The sequence below is a fragment of the Lissotriton helveticus genome, chromosome 8 (assembly GCF_964261635.1).
Source record: "Lissotriton helveticus chromosome 8, aLisHel1.1, whole genome shotgun sequence".
NCBI lineage: Eukaryota > Metazoa > Chordata > Amphibia > Caudata > Salamandridae > Lissotriton > Lissotriton helveticus.
This window is the reverse complement of record NC_136069.1, coordinates 840,587,507-840,610,121: the sequence shown is the minus strand read 5'-3', so window position 1 is coordinate 840,610,121 and position 22,615 is coordinate 840,587,507. Positions and strand designations below refer to the sequence as shown.

The window sequence follows — 22,615 nt, the reverse complement described above, 5'->3', positions numbered from 1 at the left end:
GTAACCTTGGGCAAAATAGTAAACATCGCAGCCAAAAGGAGGACAAAAAGGCGCTCAACAAGAGGCGGCATGGGTGGACAGTCATAAACTCCTACCGTCTCTTAAAGCCACAAGCATACTTATCCGCCCATTTTAGCTCACAGTTAAAAATGAGCTTCATAAAGTTTCGAATGGGCCTCCACGACTCAAAGGACTTACTCCCTCTGTGGAAAAAGGCATTTAAATCACAGTCCTGCCGACTATGCGGTTTCAAAAAAGAAACTCTAATTCACCTACTATGTGCCTGCCCAGCAGCCCAAGACCTCAGGAGGCAGCACCTAAAATCAATTTTCAACGACTTGAACATCCGGTCAAGCAGGCAAGCGGTGATACGTTGGTTAGAGGGTACGTCATACATCCTGGCATGCAGAGGAGTCAAATACATGAACGCAGTTAGTAGACTTCTACGGCAAGACGACGGAGACCTCAACTAAATCTCTGCAAAATGACATTAATACCCTTCTCAAGGGAGTCACACTGTTAACTCTGTTGTTCAAAGTTTGAAAGCCGCCAACCGCAAAATCTTTTATATCAAAATTTAACTGTTATGAATTTTTTAACAAAAAGTGATATCTATTTTTATATATTGATAAATTGTCTATGTAATTATTTTATTCGCATTAGGAGGGTGTTGTAATGATTTGAATTAATCAAACAATAAATTTGAAACTTGAAACTTGAGTGGAGTGAACAGAAACATTTTTAAGAATTTAGAAACATTTTGGGAGTAGTTTTCTACCTTTCAAACACTTCAAACTGCTTCTATTATAAGCAAGTCTAAGTACCCTTTCAGGGTAGAAACGAAACTAACAGGAGAGGGGAATTCTTCAGGTGAAAAAGATGTCTATGTGGAAAAATGAAAAGTGAAATGTGAAAATGTTCATGTCTGCATGGTCTTTCGTGCTGACTTTTTAACAAGTGGAACATGTGCATCAGTAAATCTGTGGGAAGTATGAGTGTTCCCGGATTACTAGGACTGTCACAGATCTCCAAGAGTTTTCCTGGAATCATTTGTGACCCCTCAAAAAGCCAGAAATGTACCCTAAATGTAGCAGGAAATATACAGGGAAACATTTGCCACTTTTACCTGCTAGATTCTGAGAAACGACCCGTAGGAGTGCGTTCTTTTAGTGTGGAAGAAGAGAAATGTAAAATGTTATAGCACAACTGTAATCAGAGTCATTTTATGTAGTGGGCCCCGTTGTACAACACCTTTACCCAGTCTCATGGAGCAACACTGTCACATGCTGCTAAAACAACAGACCTCCACCTGTGGTGTCACTGTTCCAAGGGGAAGGTGGGACAGATCATAACTTTGAATATGGGTAGAATCTCTGCAGTGGAGTATGTTCATTTTAAACCCTGTTGCTGGTAGGCCTGGCACTTACAGCCCTTAAGTGCCATCGCTAAAAGGCTCTTAATTACAAATGCATTTCCAAAGAAAACCATTACCAATAAGGGGACAAATCCCACCACAAGTGCAAAATGCTTTTGTGCCTAGAGAGCTGAAAACCTTTGCACTTTCCATTTTCCAGGAAGTGGTTCTATCACAGTTTCCTGTGGAAAACGTTTGGCAAACAAAAGTTGAACTCAACAAACCTAAAAGATTAAAATATTTTTTTGATCTGCCTTCTGTAATGCAAATTATAATCCCAGCAATCCCTACATAACATGTGAAACAGTGTTAAATTGGAATGGTTTGTTTTGGGTGCAATAAGGTTGACTGATCTTTAATTTTGGTTATGGGCCTCTCTGTTTGGCCTAATTCAATCTACTTCATACCAGATTATCCATTGAGGTTAGTATGCAGTATCTGTGTGCCAATGAAAGATAGGTGCTAGTTTGCTAGTGCTAAATGTGCAGAGCAGGGCAGTCCTAATTTTGTATGGCTGTGAGGTGACTGGATGGTTAGTTACATGTCACAGTCTTGTTAAATCTTTAGCCTGGCTGAATTTTCTGCAAGTTAGTTAAAGCCAGGGGAGAGAAGAGAGAGAGAGAGAGAGCGAGAGCGAGAGCGAGAGAGAGAGAGAGAGAGAGAGAGAGAGAGAGAGAGAGAGAGAGAGAGAGAGAGAGAGAGAGAGAGAGAGAGAGAGAGAGAGAGAGAGACGGAAAAAGGAAGCTCATATTCAGATTACAGACTCGGAGGGGTCCAGTATTCAGGCATTGTTGAGGTGAAGACTTTCCTAAAAGTACTGCACCTTTGTAAGATTTTTAGGGGACCCTTCCTCAATTATAGGAAGCCACAAATGGGACATTAGTTCTAATGATCTTGAATTATGATATTTCTCTCTTATTGTCAATGGTGTCTAGTGAGTAGTTCATGTTCACACATTTGAAGAGGGTTTAAACTTCGGAATTATTTTTCAGTTCAGTGACAGTAACTGGTGGTGAAGGGCCTGATCACTAGTTAGCTGGACTATGGGAATGCACTCTATGTTGGCTGCACCGCACATCTCACCAAGAGGCTTGTGGTCATTAAAAACGCAGCAGCCAGGCTCCTGCTCAAATTTCCATTTCTCACCCACATCTCAAAGTCCTCCAAAGGCTCCCAATCCACAAAAGAGCTCTCTTCAAGTTCCCCACACACACATATAACCTACACATTCAAGGCCCTGCATAACCAAACAGCTGCATCAGATTCCATACCCCACCAGAATCATCTGCTCGGCCTACTTCATGCTTGCCCATCTACTCTGCAACCCAAGACCCAAAGGCAACAGGTGCGAATTCTGACACCTGGCCTCCAAAACCTGGAATTACCTCTTTGTGCAGATCCGAGCCTCCAGCACAGTCCTTGAATTATGCAAAAATCTGAAAACCTGGTTGTTCCAATGCTCCCATACAGGACCACACCTTTTTCAGGTGACAAGTTAGACTCATGCAAGTGTCACCACACATGTGTGTCTATGGAATGACGTGGGTGCTATTTTCTTTTTTATGTACTTATCTAAAAAAGGCAGATGCCTCTCAGCTCTGCATATATTTTTTTTTTACTTTATGTGCACTAAAGCCCTGTTTGGCAAGTAGAGTTTCCGACAGCAAAGGGCAGCTGCTAGTCACTCCTTCATTTGGACTCAGATATATCTGCTTGTGTTCTGGTTCAGGGAGGACATAGCCTGGCAGTCGGGCTGAACTGTTCCCGCTGGGTCGAAAATGAGGCGGCATGGTGTACAAAACATAGTGGAGTGGTGTGGCTCACTGGTTAGAGGCGGCAGACCCGGAAGCAGAAGTCGGCCCGGGACCAGGGTTCGATTCCCGACGCGGCAGAGTCGTGGACCAGGGTCAGCGGACTCGATAATTCTCGCATCGGTGCCTACTCTAACCAGGGGTCCCACTCGGCACCTCTGGGCATTAGCTTGCCTAATCTCCACAACAGCCCCATCAACGCCGGGGATGCCTGGCTCCACCTTGGGGATTCCCATCAGGGACCATCCCACAGGGAAAGCCAGAACGGGTTCCCCAGCGGTATACAGCGCCAGGACACCGGCTGGCAACAGTGCGCTTTACAAGTGTACACATTACATTACAAAAGAACGATGGACTGGGATGTTGCCCAGATAAATTACCAATAGGCTGAGATAAGTCAAAACATTCCATCCATCACTTTTTTGTATACTTCAGTGAGACGTGCTTAGTGGAACAGATGTGGGTCCCTTGCACACTGTGCCACTGAAACCAACCTATACCTGCCTGATGAGCTGTAGTAAGGGTGAAACCTGTCTTGGGTTGCTTGTGGTCCGGTTCAAAGAGGACTTGGCCTGGCAGTTCAGGCTTAACTGATCACACTGGAGCAGGGTCAAGAAAGATTAACATATAGCTGGGTGCAAACTGAGTTGGCCTTGTGTTCAAAATAACAATGGACTGGGATATGGCCCTGAGTATTTACCAGTGGCTGAGATTAATTCATGCAATCCATTGATCGCATTTTGGTGTACTTCAGTAAGACGTCCAGTTGGGCTCCCAGAATTGCATTTTTGTAATAAATCATTGCAATCCGCTTCTAAGGGCTACAATGGCTCTTAAAGGTCCTCTTCTTGAGTTATTGGTCCAAGCCACAGGTGGGGGCCTATAATGAGTGGGAATGCCCTTAACCAGACTCAGCCTGATGCAGAGAAGTTATAATGCTATTAGACCATTCCAGTTACTTAAGATAGAATATTCTGAAATAAACTGTGAGAAACAGAATGGTAAGATTGGAATCTTGGAGTAGAAGAGCTATATCAACCACTATTTGGCCTTGAAACAATTGCCTTCAGTAGACCTTCCAAAAATTCCACTGACCTAATATAGACTTAAAGCCTGCTGCAGAGGGCCATACCAGTTGTTAAAGGCCTTGAACCCAGGTTATAGGTCTGGGCCACAGGATAGGGCCTATAACGAGTGAAAAGGCCTGTAACAACGGGTATAGCCCAAGGTAGAAGGTTTATTAGGGTTTTAGAACATTCCACCCACTGAGTGTTCTAAATTAAAAGGGAGAAACAGAAAGACAAAAATTGGAATCTTGGTGCAGAAGGCTTATAGCAGCCATTATTAGTCGGGTACTTACTTGTCATCAATGGAGCTCTCACATTCCAGTGCTCTAGTATAGTATTGTATCCGACTGCCAACCAGTAAAACAGTAAAAAGCTCTGCTCCTGAGTTATAGACACAAGCTGATGGCTATAACAACCTTTATTTGGCCTCTGTTGCTCAGTTGTCTCCAGTTGAGCTCCCAGTATTGCTCTGTTCCACTATAGTAATATAGCTTACTGCAGAGGGCTATAATCTTTGTTAAAGGCTCTGTTCTCGATGGAGAATGCCTTTACCAACTGTTACAGCCAGAGGCAGAAGGGATTTAACAGTATTCGAACATTCCACCCACTGATCTAGAACACTCCATACAAAAGCAGGAAAAACTGAAAGAACCATCAGAATGTTGAATCAGATGGTTTATACCAGTCATCTTTGGCCCTCTGCTAATCTTTGTTCTCTAGTGAAGCACTCAAACATTTCAATGTTCTAATATAGCCTTAGAGCCTGACGTAGCGAGCTCTACCATCCATTAAAGACCCGCTCCAGCATTAACAAGGGAGCGGGACTTTAATGGTCAGTAGAGCAAACTACGGAGCGCTCTAGGGCTTTTAGAACATTCCGCCCCTAGAGAGCAGAATGTTCTTATTTATAAAACAAGGGCCTCAAGGAGCCAGAGGGGGTTGAAATCCCCTCGGGCTCCGTTAGGCCTTTGTTAAACACTGAAATATTGATTCTCCGGGCTTCTACCGGCCATTAGAAGCCTGGAGCACTCCATTGTTTTCAAAGGAGAGCGCAACATTCCAATGTTCTAATATGGTTTAAGGAGTAAAATTGTTAACCTCATTATTCACAGCTAATATTAGTCCCACTGGGAAATCTTGTCTTGTTGACAATCCCATCAGGTACTGATCCGCTTCATTTTCCCGGAAACCTAGCTATGGACATTTAATAAAAATAAATAAAAATCGAGGGTTGGCCTCATTTCCATTTCATAGTTAATGTAAAATAGGACTTCCACTTGGAAACCCTCCCTCTGAGAATGTTCCCCAGAGAAGCTAGTCAGAGATCCTGTGAACAACTGCTCCTTTCATCTCGGTCACCTTCAGCTGCAACATCCTCCTAGCCATCTCACCTGCACTTCCTCTCAGCATGCTTGCCAGGCAGCTCATTCAAAACATCCAAAACGAACACTTACATTAGTCACATGATCGGCCCAGATTCCATACCATTTTGGACTATGGAGTATAAGTTTACAATAACTTTGGTACATTTTTCTCTGGCATTTCCTAACAGAGACATTTCCGTCAAGTGATCTGTATGTACAGAGTGATAGAGAATACACCTTAGGTAGCCCTTGAACTCATCAATAGAATATATAAGGAACAGTACAGTACCCCGGAAGGTACAGATTCCTGTTCACTGAGGATTTCTACTGCCATTCACACTCTGCTCTCCATCACACTTGGGCTTGCCTTGCTCCAAGTGCCACTGCCTGTGCCAGCTGCACATCTGCCTAGATAGTGATGTATCTACATGTCAGGTTTCCAGAAATGATCTGCCTGCATGTTTGCAATCATATCATGTTCACCTGCGCCTCCTTTAAGCAAGGGTGTCTTCACTATGCATTCACTCTATTTCTCCCCCTACAGCTGGGTGCTCCCATCCCTTGGCTTGATTCTACCTGAGCATGACACAGACGTTATCACTGAGACTGCAGTGAGTGATAATTCTTTAATTGGAAATGCGTGTTTCCGGTCTGAGGTTTCACGCTTGGCAAAAAAAACAAAATGGACTGGAATGCAGCACTGAGTAACTACCAATGTGAGGGGCTAATTCAAGCATTCCACCTATAACTTTTTTGGTTTTCTCGTTGATATCGAAGTCAGCAGAATGCCTTCAGTTCTCACAGACATTGACACATGCTTGTTTTTCTCAGTGGTAGTTTCAAGGGTACTAGAAATATCAGATCTTTACATCACACCGCACGTGTGAGCTTCAGCGACTATCTTGCAATCGGTTTTCATTAATATAAAACATGTTTCAAGTTTGCTGACTAGGTGAGCTCATGTGTCTTCAAACATGCTCTTACATACAAATGGCAAAAGAGATTGTCAGAGCCAATTGGTCAGCTTTTCAGAGTTGAGACCTGTTGGCGTTGCCAATGCTTGTTTTTAAAGGGACTAAGTAAGGCAGTGGTTGGTTGGCAGAACGCAGGTAGTAGCACTGCTACAGAGTGCACCTTGTGGTCGACAGAATCGAGGACTCCAGCCACGCCTCCAAATAATCAGACAGGAGCAAATGAGTAGGACTTCAGCAAGAGGAGGCTAAGGCTTGAGTAAGACTACTACGGTCTCACTGCAGAGTCTAAATGAGCGTAAGACCAAGCTATTTTGTAACACAAGGTAGTCTTTTTTATCCAGAGACTGAGGGTCTTGAAAAATACAGTAGCAACCTCCCATCTATGAATTCCGTTTTCAACAGAGAACACAAACAGAAATCCAACTCAATCAAAAATTATGAGACACTGAAACAGCCTGCCAATAGCATCGGTTGCAATAAACGTCTAAACAAGAAAACTTGAGTAAGGCTGACTACTAGTTTATGAGCAAACATGCATATGTTAACTATGGTTAATCCTTACCGGTTCCTTTCGCCAGTGCTGGAGTAGTCAGACTTTTCATGTTAGCTGTAAAGAAATGTGTAAAGCAAATTAGTACCAAACAGTCCTTAACACGAAAGCTCAATTTTGAAATTGGTGGGTTTTCTTTCTCTTTATGATAGGTTGTATTTTAGGCGATGGGTTACAGTTGAATTTCACCTCCATGCACATCCAATAATTGCCTTATTTCTGTTCTGCCAACCAGGCATGAGAGTTGTGGATCAGATGTGAGTATCATGTAGTGACACAAATGCTTGTGTTTGCTTATTCAAAACTCGACCAAAGCTAACAATTTATCTAGTCCTGACCAGCAGATGGATAGCAGACAAATGTTGCCTAATTACCCCGAGATTGTACTGAATAATCCTAAATCAACACAAAATACACCTCCACCAGTCACAACGGAGCAGGAGAAAATCCTGGATAACAAGTAGTGGCAAATCCAAATGGACTATCTTATGTCATACGTTCTATGTTTGCAGAAAAAATTATTGAAGGAGAAGGATCTCGGGTTATAATTTTTAGCTGAGCAATACATATGAACTGTAAAGGAAACAGATCTGCTCCCTTTTGAATATACAAACAATAAAATGGAATTTTACGATAAAGTTTTATAATGAGAAGAAATCAAATTTTGTTGTATTTTTGAATTTAAGAATTGCTTTGGTAGGAATTTGTTTAGTGTAAATATGCATACATTGTAATATGCAATAGCATAACGTTATTAAAGTAGAAAAAGAGCAGCACAAAAGTGTTGGGGCTCCATAAAGAGTTGCCTGGAGTGGTATCCTCGCTCGGAATATTGCACTGCGACTATACAAGTTCTGGTATGACAAGTAGGATATGGTAAGTTAGTTAAGGTAGGTTAGGTACAGTAGGCAGACATGGTAGGTTAGCCAGAATGGGTAAGGTTATTGTATAGATGTTAGATAGGTACAGTAGATTATGCAGGTGTGATTTGGTAGGCTAGCTGTGGTAGGTACGGTAGGTTTTTATGGTATGTTAACATAGTAGGTAGGTTTGGTGGGTATTTATGACAGGTTGATGTGGTAGGAAGCTGTGGTAGATATGGAAAGGAAGGCATAAAAGCTAGATACAATAGGTATAATGCAGGACTTATGTGGAGGAGTTAAAAAGTCTTGAAATATAACAATGCAATTAGTTTGTTTTTATATTGTATATCTGTCCCAAAAAAACAATGATTCGAACAGCAAGCAGCGGCATCAGACGAATATAGGTGGTCGATGGGGCTGGTGTCGGTGTGCTGCGGTGTGTTATGGGTCGGTGCATCTTGCAGCTTACGAGTAGTGCCCCCAGACAACGGTGCAGACCACGGCAGTGTTGTCGGTGAGCCTAGGGTGGCAGAGTGAAGTGAGGCGGCGCGGCGTGCGTTGCTCACAGGTTGCGGTGCAAGCAGCGGCTTGGTGGCAGCAGCAGCTGTCGTCGGTGATACAAGGGTTGCAGTGCGAAGTGCGGCAGTGCCTTCAGGTCACGGAACTGCCGGCGGTCTTGGTGGTGGCGTCAGGTTGCAGTTTCACTCTGTGGCAACTGAGACACAAAGTCCCAGAGGTGGTACTCAGAGGAAGGTGAACTATTTGCTGTTCCTGGCCCTTCTTGAACAGGAGGAGAGCTCTACCTCAAGCCCTTGGAGAAACTCAAACAAAGAAGTTTAGTCCAGTCCTTTCTCTGCCCAAGACAGATGCAGCCACTGCAGGCCAACATAGCAAACGACAAATCAAAGTGGTAGATCCTCCTCACAGCTTCTCCGGCTCTTCTTGGCAGATTTCTAAGTCTAAAAGACTTCTAAAATTCTGGGGTCTCTGCCCCAATATTTATACCACATTTCTCTTTATTCACTTGTGACAGAGAGTGTCTGTGCTTAGTGCAAACCAGTTCTGTCCTCCATGACCCAGCTTCTTGGCAGGGGTGGAGCCAGCATTGTCCAAGGCAGACCAGGCTTATTCAGGTGCACGAAATTCGCCTCCAACTACTCTAAATGCAGCCCAGGTCTATTCAGCTAAGACCTGACTCATCCAGGAGAGGCAGGATGCACCTCAACCCCCTCAGTGGCTGTCTGAAGAGAATGCACATCCCCAGCCCCTGTCACTCCAAAGCCAGGCAGTCAACCCACAACTCAGGAGAGGCACATAGAATGGCTGAACAAGAAAATACTTTGCGAATGTGTAGACTTGCACACCTAATTAATAAATCCTTAAGCAACATTTTCTTAAACCAAGTTTAAACTGTAATGTAAACGGGTTGGCGTGCTATCTCACTAAGGGGTACAGCCCGAACCCCCTATGTTATAAATCACCACTGTCGCGGCCTGGGAACCCCCAGGTCTGTGAGACGCTCTGCCTAGTGCCTAAGGTTTCAGATATGTTCAGATCACCTAAACAAATATATGAATCTAATGATAATCAATGTACACATGAAAAATCTATCGATATTCTTCATACAATAGACACAAACATTCAAGAAACAAAATTTGTATCCAAAGTAGTGCTCATATTCAATGTTAATGAAACAAAACAAACAGTGGTAACATACGGTTGCCTATGGATTTTTACATGAAAGATATTAACATCGCACTTGAAATAAACAGTTTAACAAAAATCCCATTGCATTTCGGGTTATCTTAACCCTTCCTCAGGGGTTATTTTTAAAAGTACATATTTGTGAAGAAGAAGATAAGTGATTCCTTTCCTTCAGACGTACACTACAACATAAGTGGAAAACAGTACCATAATGTTATCTGAATGTATGACAAATGCAGGATACACACTGAAAATAGGATTTGCACATGAAGAGGAACCGAAAAGGAGAACCCCAGTTAAAAACATGTAGGAGAGTAGGGTCTGCTATCCTATGGTCACCCCAAATTTTTGCTTTTTGCTTCACTGGTTTTCGACTACTGAGGCTGTGGGCCTGCTGATCAGAACCCCAGCCTGCTGTTCTCTCACTAAATTAATGATACATGTGCTATAGGCACATACCACAATTGGAAATGGACTCCTTGTCAGCCCCTGTATAATGCACTATAGGTGCCCAGGGCATAGGGGCCACCAAGGCCTACCAGGGGCTGCAGCATATCATTTGCCACCCCTGGCTGGTTCTTAAATTGACACAACTGGCTGATCACTCAGCTGGGGTAAGGTGGTGTGATCACCCCTTACTTAGATATAGTAAACCTATATCTAAACCTATATCTGGACACATATTAACCTGTGAGCCACTCCTATGGAAGGCCTCATCAATCCTGGAGGCAGAGTGCGTGGTTTAATGTGAGATGGAGCTCTAGCATCAGCTGAGCCTGTCTGCAGCTGTCGGGAACAACTCCCTAAGCTGTTTCAGGATAATGCCATACCATATACTCTTAAGTGCCTTATAATCCTCGCGATTATATAGCAACTTTGGTTTGGCTTTATCAAAACATGTCGTGTAAGGTGTCATACGATTTGGAATACTATCCCCTCACCAGTTCTGGCGACGGGGATAGCATTCCACCCCTCTAGAGGGGTAAGACATGTTACTTTACTTAAATGCGGTTAATTTCTAAAAGGATCTTAGATCCACAAAATGGATGCCTCTGCCACAGACAAGAGTCTGACCCCCTGAAGCTGACCGAAACTCAGCCAAATGGGGCCTGGACAAAGGGTTTCCTGTCGCAGGGGGGTGTTACCACCCTCCAGACAGGAGATCGTGGATTGTAGCAGGGAGGTTTGAAAGAAACCAGACACTGCTTGGGGCGCACAAGGCTGCCCCTTGCATAATCCGGCCAAACCGGTTCTGGGGCACTCCAGCCCTCGTGCCAGGGCGGCCTGGATCAAAGGAAGGGGGTGTATCCACCCACTTCCTGGGTCCCACCCATAGGAGGGGACCTAGCAGGTAATCCAGCCCCCAAAATTAGTATAAGACTGGGAGCAGTGCCAATGCACTTCAGATTATCCTGATGAAACATAAGAAACGAAACTCTGGACCCTTCGACATCCTACTCGACGTAGAAGCCCGAAGAATCTCCCTTGTGGTCAAGGAGTGACCACCCTGTGCAAACAGGCACCATCCAGCCATCGACGTCTGCTTTGTCGCAGTTCCCGCCGGAACTCGAGCGACAGAGATCGACGAGATCAAGCTTGCCTGCCTTCCAACAGCCCGATCCACAGTCCCTGCAGAGCTGAGACCCGTGGAGGCGACCGGAAGCGTGGGGCACGCCATCTTGAAAAGACCACGAGACGCTGACCGTGCAGCCCACAAGTGACCCTCGAAGCTGTACACCGGGGTTTGAGAAGCCCCAACCCTGAGCCACTCTTGCACCGAAGCTCACCCCTCTACACTCATCGAGTGCTGCGTGGGGCCCTTCTGCTACTTTTGGCTCAACGCGTTGGCCCGGTCACTTGCCAGCCGGCTAGTGGCCCCTGTACCAACGAACTTTGAAATTCGACCTGCGAATCTGGTTGCTCCAGATCTGCACCAGCTCCCCTGAAAAGGAGCCCCCACTCTGACCCTCCTGGTTCGAGTGAGAAGCAATGTCCCGGTTCCGCGTGGATTGCTCTTGCTAAGTGTTGTTTGCTCCAAACTTGAAGCCGACTGCGCCGACGGTGAGAGCCCTCGTGGGACAGATCGTGACCCGCTCCTGGACGTCGCAGATGCCCCAGAGCCCACGTGACAGCGGAGAGAAGCTCCTCAACGACCACCTGATTGCGCCCGACATTGCCTGGTTCCGTCCTGGTTCCACCCTGGTCACTGCTGAGTGAGCCCTTTCAGCTTCAAGCACCAAGGGCCTGCGTGACGAAACCCGACTCAATTTCGACCCTGTGCACCCGCTTCCTGTGGGTGAGGTAACTTTGCTCCGCCGGTGTTCCCACACTGGTACACATCTCTAGGGTCTGTGTCTTAAGTTTTGTTCCTCTAGGTTCAGCGGAAGTGTCCTTAAACTTTAACTTTACAACTTTTACGCACCATTGGTTAACATTGGTGCATGCGTGCGCTTTCTGCACTGCACCCGAATCCCGCGGGCTTTTCCCGACTTCAGCACTGCTTGTCCTGACTGCTCTCAGCATTTCCCTAGGCCCTAGGCCTAACCACTGTTCGATTGGTATCTCTTATACCACTTGTTTAGTATATGGTTTGAGTGGCCCCCGCCCTCATCCATAATTGTGCAACTTTTGTATGTTATACTGTGCTTTTGATTTAACGCTTGTGCCCCTTTATTCATAAAGAATACTGGGGATTGTTTTTAGTAATAAACACATATATTTTTATAATATATACTTGTGTGGTGTCCTTTCATTTGATATTACAGGATTGTATGTGGTAAAACAGCTCGCTTAACACGACCTCTTAAGTTAAGCCTTTAGGCTGCTTAGTCCATGCTACCCCTAGGATAGCTTGTCTAACAAGGTTGACTTACAACCAGACACCATAAGGGATTGTTTGGTCTGATATCAGGTGGTTCCAGAATTGGAAACATCACCTATCAGGCCAACTTCTCACATTGGTGAGCAGCGGTGCGGATTTGAGCTTGCTGTTGTTTTACCATTGCAATCTTTTATCAAATTGAAAGATCACATCAAGTACCTCTAGGTACATATAAATCAAAAGCTTAGCATATTAAGTTCTACTGAACTTAGTAGTTGTAGATTAAAGGGATTAGCACACCCTGACTACAACTCACTAGCAAGGTACAGTAGGAAAACACTTAGTGTAGGTAAGTGCACCACTTACACCACACTAGAGTCATGTCTGACACAGGAAAAGCCTCAGGGTCTGCTCCTGTGACAGTTGACCTTACCAAGGCAACTTCCAGCTATGACAAATTAACCCGAAAGGACTTGATTGCCTTGTGCATCTCAAGAGGGTTAAAAAGGGGCAGAAGTCCCACCTGTCCTATCCTGATAGCCATTCTAGAACAGGATGATTTAGAGAAGGCGAATGAAGTTCCCTTAGAGTCAGGAGATGGAGTGAACCCCCCTGTAACTGATACCACTCCAGAGCATAGGGCCAGAATGAGGGCTGTCAAACTCCAAATAGAGAGGGAGGAGGTAGCCTTGGCTCAAGCTAGACTTGCCTTGGCAAGAGAGCAGAAATTGAGTGGCTTAGATGCCACTGGTGGCAGCAATATTCCTAGAGAAAAAGACAGGAGCTATGATAATAGAAACCTGACAAAAATTGTGGCCCCCCTACAAGGAAGGGGGTGACATCCACAAATGGATGACTGCTCTTGAGAGAGCCTGCATGGTACAGCAGGTTCCTCAGGATCAGTGGGCTGCAATTTTATGGTACTCCTTTTCTGAGAAAGGGAGGGACAGGCTCCTCACAGTTAGACCTGAGGATGCCAAAAACTACTCTGTCTTGAAGAGTGCTCTTATTGAAGGGTTTGGCCTAACCACTGAGCAATACAGGTTGTTGTTCAGAGACACCCAAAAAGCACAGACTCAAGACTGGACTGATTTCGTAGATTGTGCCACTAAGGCTCTGGAGGGTTGGTTGCAGGGAAGTAAAGTTTCTGACTATACAGGATTGTACAATCTTATCATGAGAGAACAGATCCTTAATAACTGTACAAACCAGCTGTTGCATCAATACCTTATTGACTCTGATCTGACCTCTCCCCAAGAATTGGGAAAGAAGGCAGACAAATGGGTCAGAACAAGGATTAAGCAGAAACCCCAGAACCAAGGTGGTGACCAGAAGAAAACAGACCAGAAGGGTGGAAATCAGAAAGATAAAGAAAAAGACCAGAAGTCTTCAGGCCCCAAAACTAATAGTAAGGAGGGTGGTTCCCAAAATGGAAACAAGAAGAAAAAGAATAATGGCCCAAAGAAACCTTGGTGTAATACCTGCAAGTCAGTTTCACACTGGGGCAGTGAATGCACTAAGACAAATCCAGTCCCCACCACTGCAGCTCCTAAAGCAACTGCAACCCCTAGTCCAGTAAGCAGTGGTGGAACACAGTCCAAGGGTGTAGCAGGGTTGACCCTGGGTATCGAAGTAGGATCTGGCTTAGTCAGAACCCCTACTCAGGCAGTTCTCCTATATGATGTGGACTTAACTTTGTCCACTACAGTAAGCCCCAGTAACCTGGGCAAATATAGGCAGACGCCTTTAATTAATGAGAAACTGGCTCAGGCCTACAGGGACACATGTGCCAATGTCACAATGGTGACACCTGACTTTGTGGACCCTGGACAAATTGTACTAGGTGAAAGTTACCTAGTGACCAATGCAAGCAACTCCACTACTTCCCATAGTGTGGCAGTTGTGAACTTCTCCTGGGGAGGGGTAGATGGCCTAAAGAAAGTTGTTGTGAGTGCAGACCTCCCAGTAGACTGTCTGTTAGGCAATGATCTTGAAAGCTCAGTTTGGTCAGAAGTGGAGTACAGGACTCATGCAGAAATGCTAGGGATTTCAGCTCATGTCCTTGCAGTGACAAGGTCTCAGGCTAAGAAGTGCCTTCCTGAACCAGTGGTGGATCTTGGAACAATAGACCATCCACAACCCAAGAGAAGGAGCAAGAGAGGAAAGGCTGAGCCTTCCCCCTTGCCCCAGGTTGAGGATCAAGTTTCAGAGGAAACTGATTCTGCAGTCCAAGAGGAGACTGTCTCTGAGGAACTTGAACCTGACCAGGTTGAGTTTCTGGGGACAGGGGGACCCTCAAGGGCAGACCTGAGGCAGGCTCAATTAGATTGCCCTTCCCTTGAACCCCTCAGACAGCAGGCTGCTGCTGAGGCTGCTGGGGATGCCCAAGGTACCCATACTGTGTATTGGGATGATGGACTCCTTTACTCAGAGGCTGAAGACCCCAAGCCTGGTACAGCCAGGAGGTTGGTTATACCTCTGAAGTTTAGGGGGTTCCTTCTTACCTTGGCCCATGATATTCCCCTTGCAGGACACTTAGGCCAGAAAAAGACGTGGGACATGCTTGTTTCACACTTTCACTGGGCTCACATGTCAGAAAATGTCAAGGAGTTTTGTCGCTCCTGTGTCACTTGCCAAGCCAGTGGTAAGTCAGGTGGCACAACAAAGGCCCCCCTGATACCACTACCTGTGGTGGGGGTACCCTTTGAAAGAGTTGGAATAGACATTGTGGGTCCAATGGACCCCCAAACAGCATCTGGGAACAGATTTATACTGGTGGTAGTGGATCATGCCACCAGGTATCCAGAGGCTATTCCCCTGAGGACCACCACAGCACCTGTGGTGGCAAAAGCTCTCATTGCAGTTTTCTCAAGAGTGGGCTTTCCAAAGGAGGTACTGTCAGATAGAGGCACGAACTTTATGTCTAGCTATCTGAAGGCAATGTGGAAGGAGTGTGGAGTAAACTACAAGTTTACCACCCCCTTTCATCCACAGTGCAATGGGCTTGTGGAGAGATTTAACAAGACCCTAAAAGGCATGATAAAAGGATTATCAGAGAAGCTCAGGCGGAAATGGGACATTCTTTTACCTTGCCTGCTCTTTGCTTACAGAGAGGTCCCACAGAAGGGGGTTGGCTACAGCCCTTTTGAACTTTTGTTTGGCCACCCTGTAAGGGGTCCATTGTGTTTGGTGAAGGAAGGATGGGAGTTACCTCTCAAAAAGCCTAAACTAGACATAGTGGACTATGTACTTGGTCTCCGCTCCAGGATGGCTGAATACATGGAGAGAGCATCCAAAAACCTGGAAGCCAGCCAAGAATTACAAAAAGCTTGGCATGACCAAAAGGCTGTACTGGTAGAGTTCCAACCAGGACAGAAGGTGTGGGTACTGGAGCCAGTGGCCCCAGCAGCACTCCAGGACAAATGGAGTGGACCCTATCCTATCATTGAGAAAAAGGGAGAAGTCACCTACTTGGTTGACTTTGGAACCCCTAGGAGCCCTCACAGGGAGATCCATGTGAACCGTTTGAAAGCATTTGTGGACAGGAAGGACATGAGCTTGCTCATGGCCACAGATGGGGATCAGGAGGAAGAGAGTGACCCTCTCCCAGACCTGCTTTCTCAGAACCCTGATGATGGTTAAGTTGATGGAGTAGCCTTGGCAAGCAGCCTCACTGACCAGCAACAGATGGACTGCAGACAAGTTTTGCAAGCCCACAGGCATTTGTTTTCACTCACACCCAGCCAGACTAACTGGTGTACCCATGTGGTGGACACTGGTGACAGTCTGCCTGTGAAGAATAAGATCTACAGGCAACCTGACCATGTCAGGGATTGCATCAAGGCTGAGGTGCAAAAGATGTTGGAGCTTGGAGTGATTGAGCCATCAGAGAGCCCATGGGCCAGCCCAGTAGTCCTTGTGCCAAAACCTCATACCCAAGATGGAAAGAGAGAAATGAGATTTTGCGTGGACTACAGGGGTCTTAATGCTGTCACTAGGACAGATGCTCACCCCATTCCAAGAGCAGATGAGCTCATTGACAGATTGGCTTCTGCCAAGTTTCTGAGCACATTTGATTTGACAGCTGGCTACTGGCAAATCAGACTAGCTGAGGAGTCCAAAGCCAAAACAGCATTCTCTACCCCTAGTGGACATTATCAGTTTGTGGTAATGCCCTTTGGTTTGAAGAATGCACCTGCCACTTTCCAAAGGTTGGTGAACCAAGTCCTTGCTGGGTTGGATGACTTTTGTGCAGCGTATCTAGAATATTATTGCTGTCTTTAGCTCCACCTGGGAGGATCACCTGATCCACCTGAAGAAAGTTTTGGAGGCCCTGCAAAAAGCAGGCCTGACTATCAAGGCCACCAAGTGCCAGATAGGGCAGAGTAAGGTTGTATACTTGGGCCACCTAGTAGGTGGAGGCCAAGTTCAACCACTGGAGAGCAAAATCCAGACCATACAGGACTGGGCTCCTCCATTTACCCAGACACAAGTCAGAGCCTTCTTGGTCCTGACTGGGTATTACAGAAAGTTTGTGAAAAACTATGGGTCTATAGTGACACCATTAAATGACTTGACATCCAAGAAGATGCCAAAAAAGGTTCAGTGGACAGTTAGCTGTCAAAAGGCATTTGAAGACCTGAAGAAGGCCATGTGCTCTGCACCTATCCTAAAGAGTCCTGACTACTCCAAACAGTTCATTGTACAGACAGATGCTTCTGAGTTGGGGGTGGGAGCTGTGCTCTCACAACTTAATCAAGATGGTCAAGACCAGCCCATTGCTTTTATTAGCAGAAGGCTGACCCCCAGAGAGAAACGTTGGTCAGCCATTGAGAGGGAGGCCTTTGCTGTGGTTTGGGCCCTGAAGAAGTTGAGGTCCTACTTGTTTGGAACTCACTTCCTAGTTCAGACAGACCATAAGCCCCTCTTGTGGCTCAATCAGATGAAGGGTGAAAATCCCAAACTGCTCAGTTGGTCCATTTCCCTACAGGGGATGGACTTTACAGTGGAGCACCGCCCAGGGACTGACCATGGTAATGCATATGGTCTCTCCAGGTACTTCCACTTAGAACATGAAGACTTATCTGGTCAAGGTTAGTTTAATGTCCCTGCGTTTGGGGGGGGGGGTTGTGTAGGAGAGTAGGGTCTGCTATCCTATGGTCACCCCAAATTTTTGCTTTTTGCTTCACTGGTTTTCGACTACTGAGGCTGTGGGCCTGCTGATCAGACCCCCAGCCTGCTGTTCTCTCACTAAATTAATGATACATGTGCTATAGGCACATACCACAATTGGAAATGGACTCCTTGTCAGCCCCTGTATAATGCACTATAGGTGCCCAGGGCATAGGGGCCACCAAGGCCTACCAGGGGCTGCAGCATATCTTTTGCCACCCCTGGCTGGTTCTTAAATTGACACAACTGGCTGATCACTCAGCTGGGGTAAGGTGGTGTGATCACCCCTTACTTAGATTTAGTAAACCTATATCTAAACCTATATCTGGACACATATTAACCTGTGAGCCATTCCTATGGAAGGCCTCATCAATCCTGGAGGCAGAGTGCGTGGTTTAATGTGAGATGGAGCTCTAGCATCAGCTGAGCCTGTCTGCAGCTGTCGGGAACAACTCCCTAAGCTGTTTCAGGATAATGCCATACCATATACTCTTAAGTGCCTTATAATCCTCGCGGTTATATAGCAACTTTGGTTTGGCTTTATCAAAACATGTCGTGTAAGGTGTCATACGATTTGGAATACTATCCCCTCGCCAGTTCTGGCGACGGGGATAGCATTCCACCCCTCTAGAGGGGTAAGACATGTTACTTTACTTAAATGCGGTTAATTTCTAAAAGGACCTTAGATCCACAAAATGGATGCCTCTGCCACAGACAAGAGTCTGACCCCCTGAAGCTGACCGAAACTCAGCCAAATGGGGCCTGGACAAAGGGTTTCCTGTCGCAGGGGGGTGTTACCACCCTCCAGACAGGAGATAGTGGATTGTAGCAGGGAGGTTTGAAAGAAACCAGACACTGCTTGGGGCGCACAAGGCTGCCCCTTGCATAATCCGGCCAAACCGGTTCTGGGGCACTCCAGCCCTCGTGCCAGGGCGGCCTGGATCAAAGGAAGGGGGTGTATCCACCCACTTCCTGGGTCCCACCCATAGGAGGGGACCTAGCAGGTAATCCAGCCCCCAAAATTAGTATAAGACTGGGAGCAGTGCCAATACACTTCAGATTATCCTGATGAAACATAAGAAACGAAACTCTGGACCCTTCGACATCCTACTCGACGTAGAAGCCCGAAGAGTCTCCCTTGTGGTCAAGGAGTGACCACCCTGTGCAAACAGGCACCATCCAGCCATCGACGTCTGCTTTGTCGCAGTTCCCGCCGGAACTCGAGCGACAGAGATCGGCGAGATCAAGCTTGCCTGCCTTCCAACAGCCCGATCCACAGTCCCTGCAGAGCTGAGACCCGTGGAGGCGACCGGAAGCGTGGGGCACGCCATCTTGAAAAGACCACGAGACGCTGACCGTGCAGCCCACGAGTGACCCTCGAAGCTGTACACCGGGGTTTGAGAAGCCCCAACCCTGAGCCACTCTTGCACCGAAGCTCACCCCTCTACACTCATCGAGTGCTGCGTGGGGCCCTTCTGCTACTTTTGGCTCAATGCGTTGGCCCGGTCACTTGCCAGCCGGCTAGTGGCCCCTGTACCGACAAACTTTGAAATTCGACCTGCGAATCTGGTTGCTCCAGATCTGCACCAGCTCCCCTGAAAAGGAGCCCCCACTCTGACCCTCCTGGTTTGAGTGAGAAGCAATCTCCCGGTTCCGCGTGGATTGCTCTTGCTAAGTGTTGTTTGCTCCAAACTTGAAGCCGACTGCGCCGACAGGGAGAGCCCTCGTGGGACAGATCGTGACCCGCTCCTGGACGTCGCAGATGCCCCAGAGCCCACGTGACAGCGGAGAGAAGCTCCTCGACGACCACCTGATTGCGCCCGACATTGCCTGGTTCCGTCCTGGTTCCACCCTGGTCACTGCTGAGTGACCCAGACTCTGTCCCCTCTGCTTTCAGGTACTTTTCGACTTGAGTCCACCCTTGGACTCCACCGGACACTTCTCTTTCACCCCGCCTGCAGCCCTTTCAGCTTCAAGCACCAAGGGCCTGCGTGACGAAACCCGACTCAACTTCGACCCTGTGCACCCGCTTCCTGTGGGTGAGGTAACTTTGCTCCGCCGGTGTTCCCACACTGGTACACATTTCTAGGGTCTGTGTCTTAAGTTTTGTTCCTCTAGGTTCAGCGGAAGTGTCCTTAAACTTTAACTTTACAACTTTTACGCACCATTGGTTAACATTGGTGCATGCGTGCGCTTTCTGCACTGCACCCGAATCCCGCGGGCTTTTCCCGACTTCAGCACTGCTTGTCCTGACTGCTCCCAGCGATTCCCTAGGCCCTAGGCCTAACCACTGTTCGATTGGTATCTCTTATACCACTTGTTTAGTATATGGTTTGAGTGGCCCCCCGCCCTCATCCATAATTGTGCAACTTTTGTATGTTATACTGTGCTTTTGATTTAACGCTTGTGCCCCTTTATTCATAAAGAATACTGGGGATTGTTTTTAGTAATAAACACATATATTTTTATAATATATACTTGTGTGGTGTCCTTTCATTTGATATTACAGGATTGTATGTGGTAAAACAGCTCGCTTAACACGACCTCTTAAGTTAAGCCTTTAGGCTGCTTAGTCCATGCTACCCCTAGGATAGCTTGTGTAACAAGGTTGACTTACAACCAGACACCATAAGGGATTGTTTGGTCTGATATCAGGTGGTTCCAGAATTGGAAACATCACCTATCAGGCCAACTTCTCACAAAACATATGTAGAAGTCATGCAGAAACTAATGCACCACAGAGTGTTTGAGATGTGTAAACCATTGAGCATTCCCAAAATCCAAACTCGTCAATGGCTGCTCACTGGTCGCTCACTGTGAATATATACAAACACGAGGACGCGCTGTCATGGCGTATTTGCATCGTGTCAGGAAAGGAGGCTAGTCGGCGGTCTTTTTCGAATTCTACACGGTGAGCGCAGTGTTACAGTGTTTCTTTGCAAAGTGCACGTTTTGTTTCTTTTTTTCTTTGATTCCTTCGAATACCGGGTAAACGAGGATCTTTGTCATTTACCCTTTCAGTTTCTACGCGCAACTATCGAAGTTGAGGTAAGCGTTTCAAGGCACACGGCAGATTATTAATTTAATCATTTTTAACAAATGTGAGTAGACTGAGTTTTGTATATATTCACAGTGAACGACCAGTGAGCGGCCAATGACGAGTTTGTATTTTGGGAACGCTGCCTATTAAAGTTGTATAGATTGGCTCCAGAACCAAGTTATATTTGGATCTGGTAAGTTATGGCTTGTGGCCTTGGGCTTAAGCATTTATAGCAAAGTGAGAGGCAGGTTGTAATACCGTTTTTTAGTGATTGTCATTTACAGAGGCTCGTTTACCAAACTGAGCTTCGTGAGTAGCAAGTGTTTTCACTTTAGTATTTTTCACATTAATTCATGCTACTCTTTGACAATGTTACCTTTAGCTCACAGATAAGGTTCTCTAAATTGCAAGACCTGGTGGTATTCAAATATTGTGAGGTGCGTTGTCAGAGCCGTCTTTGAGCTGCAGACCGTACTAGCATAGCAGTGACGTCAGCTGCACTGGGCAGGGCCGTCAGAGGGCTGCTAACAGTACTGGAATGAAGGTCTACCGAGGGAGCTGCCGGTTGGCTGCGGTACTACATACAAGAGCTGCAGCGCTCAATGACGTTCACTGGCAGACCGGCACGTGCGCTGCAGGCTACTCAACTGGCTGCGATGCATGCATGAGGGCCTTTGACAGAGCTGTGTGTGGGCTGCAGTGCTAGAATGGCCGAAGTTAACGGTAGGAGGGTGGACCAGAGGTGGAGCAGCTGCAGGCTGCAGTGCTAGAATACCTGCTTATCAGGAACAAGGTCCATTGGTGGAGCCGCGCAGTACAGGGTGGCGTAGACCAATCCGAGGGGGAGGTCTCTTCACTGTCCCTTAAAGGTCAAACGGATAAGGTGTTTTGAATTTTGGGGGCGGGTATAGGGTAAAGCGAGAGAGAGGGAGAGAACAGAATGTCAAAGAAATAACCGAGTAATATGTAAATATAAAAACTGCATCCTCCACGCCTCCGGCAGCAGAATTTTACAAGCGCTCGCCATGGTTCCCAACAAAGAAAGCGAAGGTGCAGACAGAACGAGAGCGAATCCTTACCGCGTGTGATCTCTTGTCGTTATGGGGCCATGTTTTTAAACACATGGCCCCATAAAGATAAGAAATCGCTTACGACAGAAGGAAAGCAGGCAAGCCAGTCCAAGTGGGCTGGCGCAAAAAAGCCAAAGGGAGGCAACTTTGATAGCTCATTTCCAATGGCTGGCCACCGTTTAGCCTAAACGGTGACGCCAGTCAATGGAAATGAGGGGAGGGGCTTAAAGCCCCTTGTGGTCTAGAGGCACAATGGCTAAGATGCTACCCAGGTCCACTTTTGAACTGATGAAGGCTCTGGCAATGAAAACAACTAAACCAGCTCCTCATCCTATTCCTATTCCATCCAACTTAGTATATTGCAATTCATGGCCTATTCCATTCCCAGCATGTATTCACCACGTCAGCACCAATCAGCAGACTCACTGACTTTCTCAATTCTTCCTAATACAGCTATTGCATGGGTAGCCATGGGATCGACTTGTTCTTTTCTGGGACGGGGGTGCTACACCACTTTGGCGCCCCATCTCCTTAAGATGTTCCTGGAATCAAAGGAACAGGGGTGTCTCCCACCAGATCTTCGTCTGGCCACGGTGGTGGTTATCCACAAGGAAGGGAAACCCCCGGAGGATTGTGGGTCCTATCGCCCCATATCCCTTCTTAATCTTGAAACAAAGATCCTGGCCACGATTCTTACACAGCGGCTGCTGAACGTGATTCTCCCGCTGGTGCACAAAGACCAGTCTGGCTTTATGCCTAAGCGTG

General features: G+C 46.6%; 1 protein-coding gene across 1 annotated transcript in view; it reads right to left on the bottom strand.

Moving 5' to 3' along the window:
- The window catches only part of LOC144772946 (adhesion G-protein coupled receptor G2-like), a 1,412,864-nt gene that overhangs the window by 760,301 nt on the left and 629,948 nt on the right, over positions 1-22,615 (bottom strand). Inside the window, exon 5 of the mRNA XM_078657647.1 lies at positions 7,193-7,237. Within this exon, the coding sequence (XP_078513773.1) occupies positions 7,193-7,237 (45 nt within the window). The remainder of the gene's footprint in view (positions 1-7,192; positions 7,238-22,615) is intronic.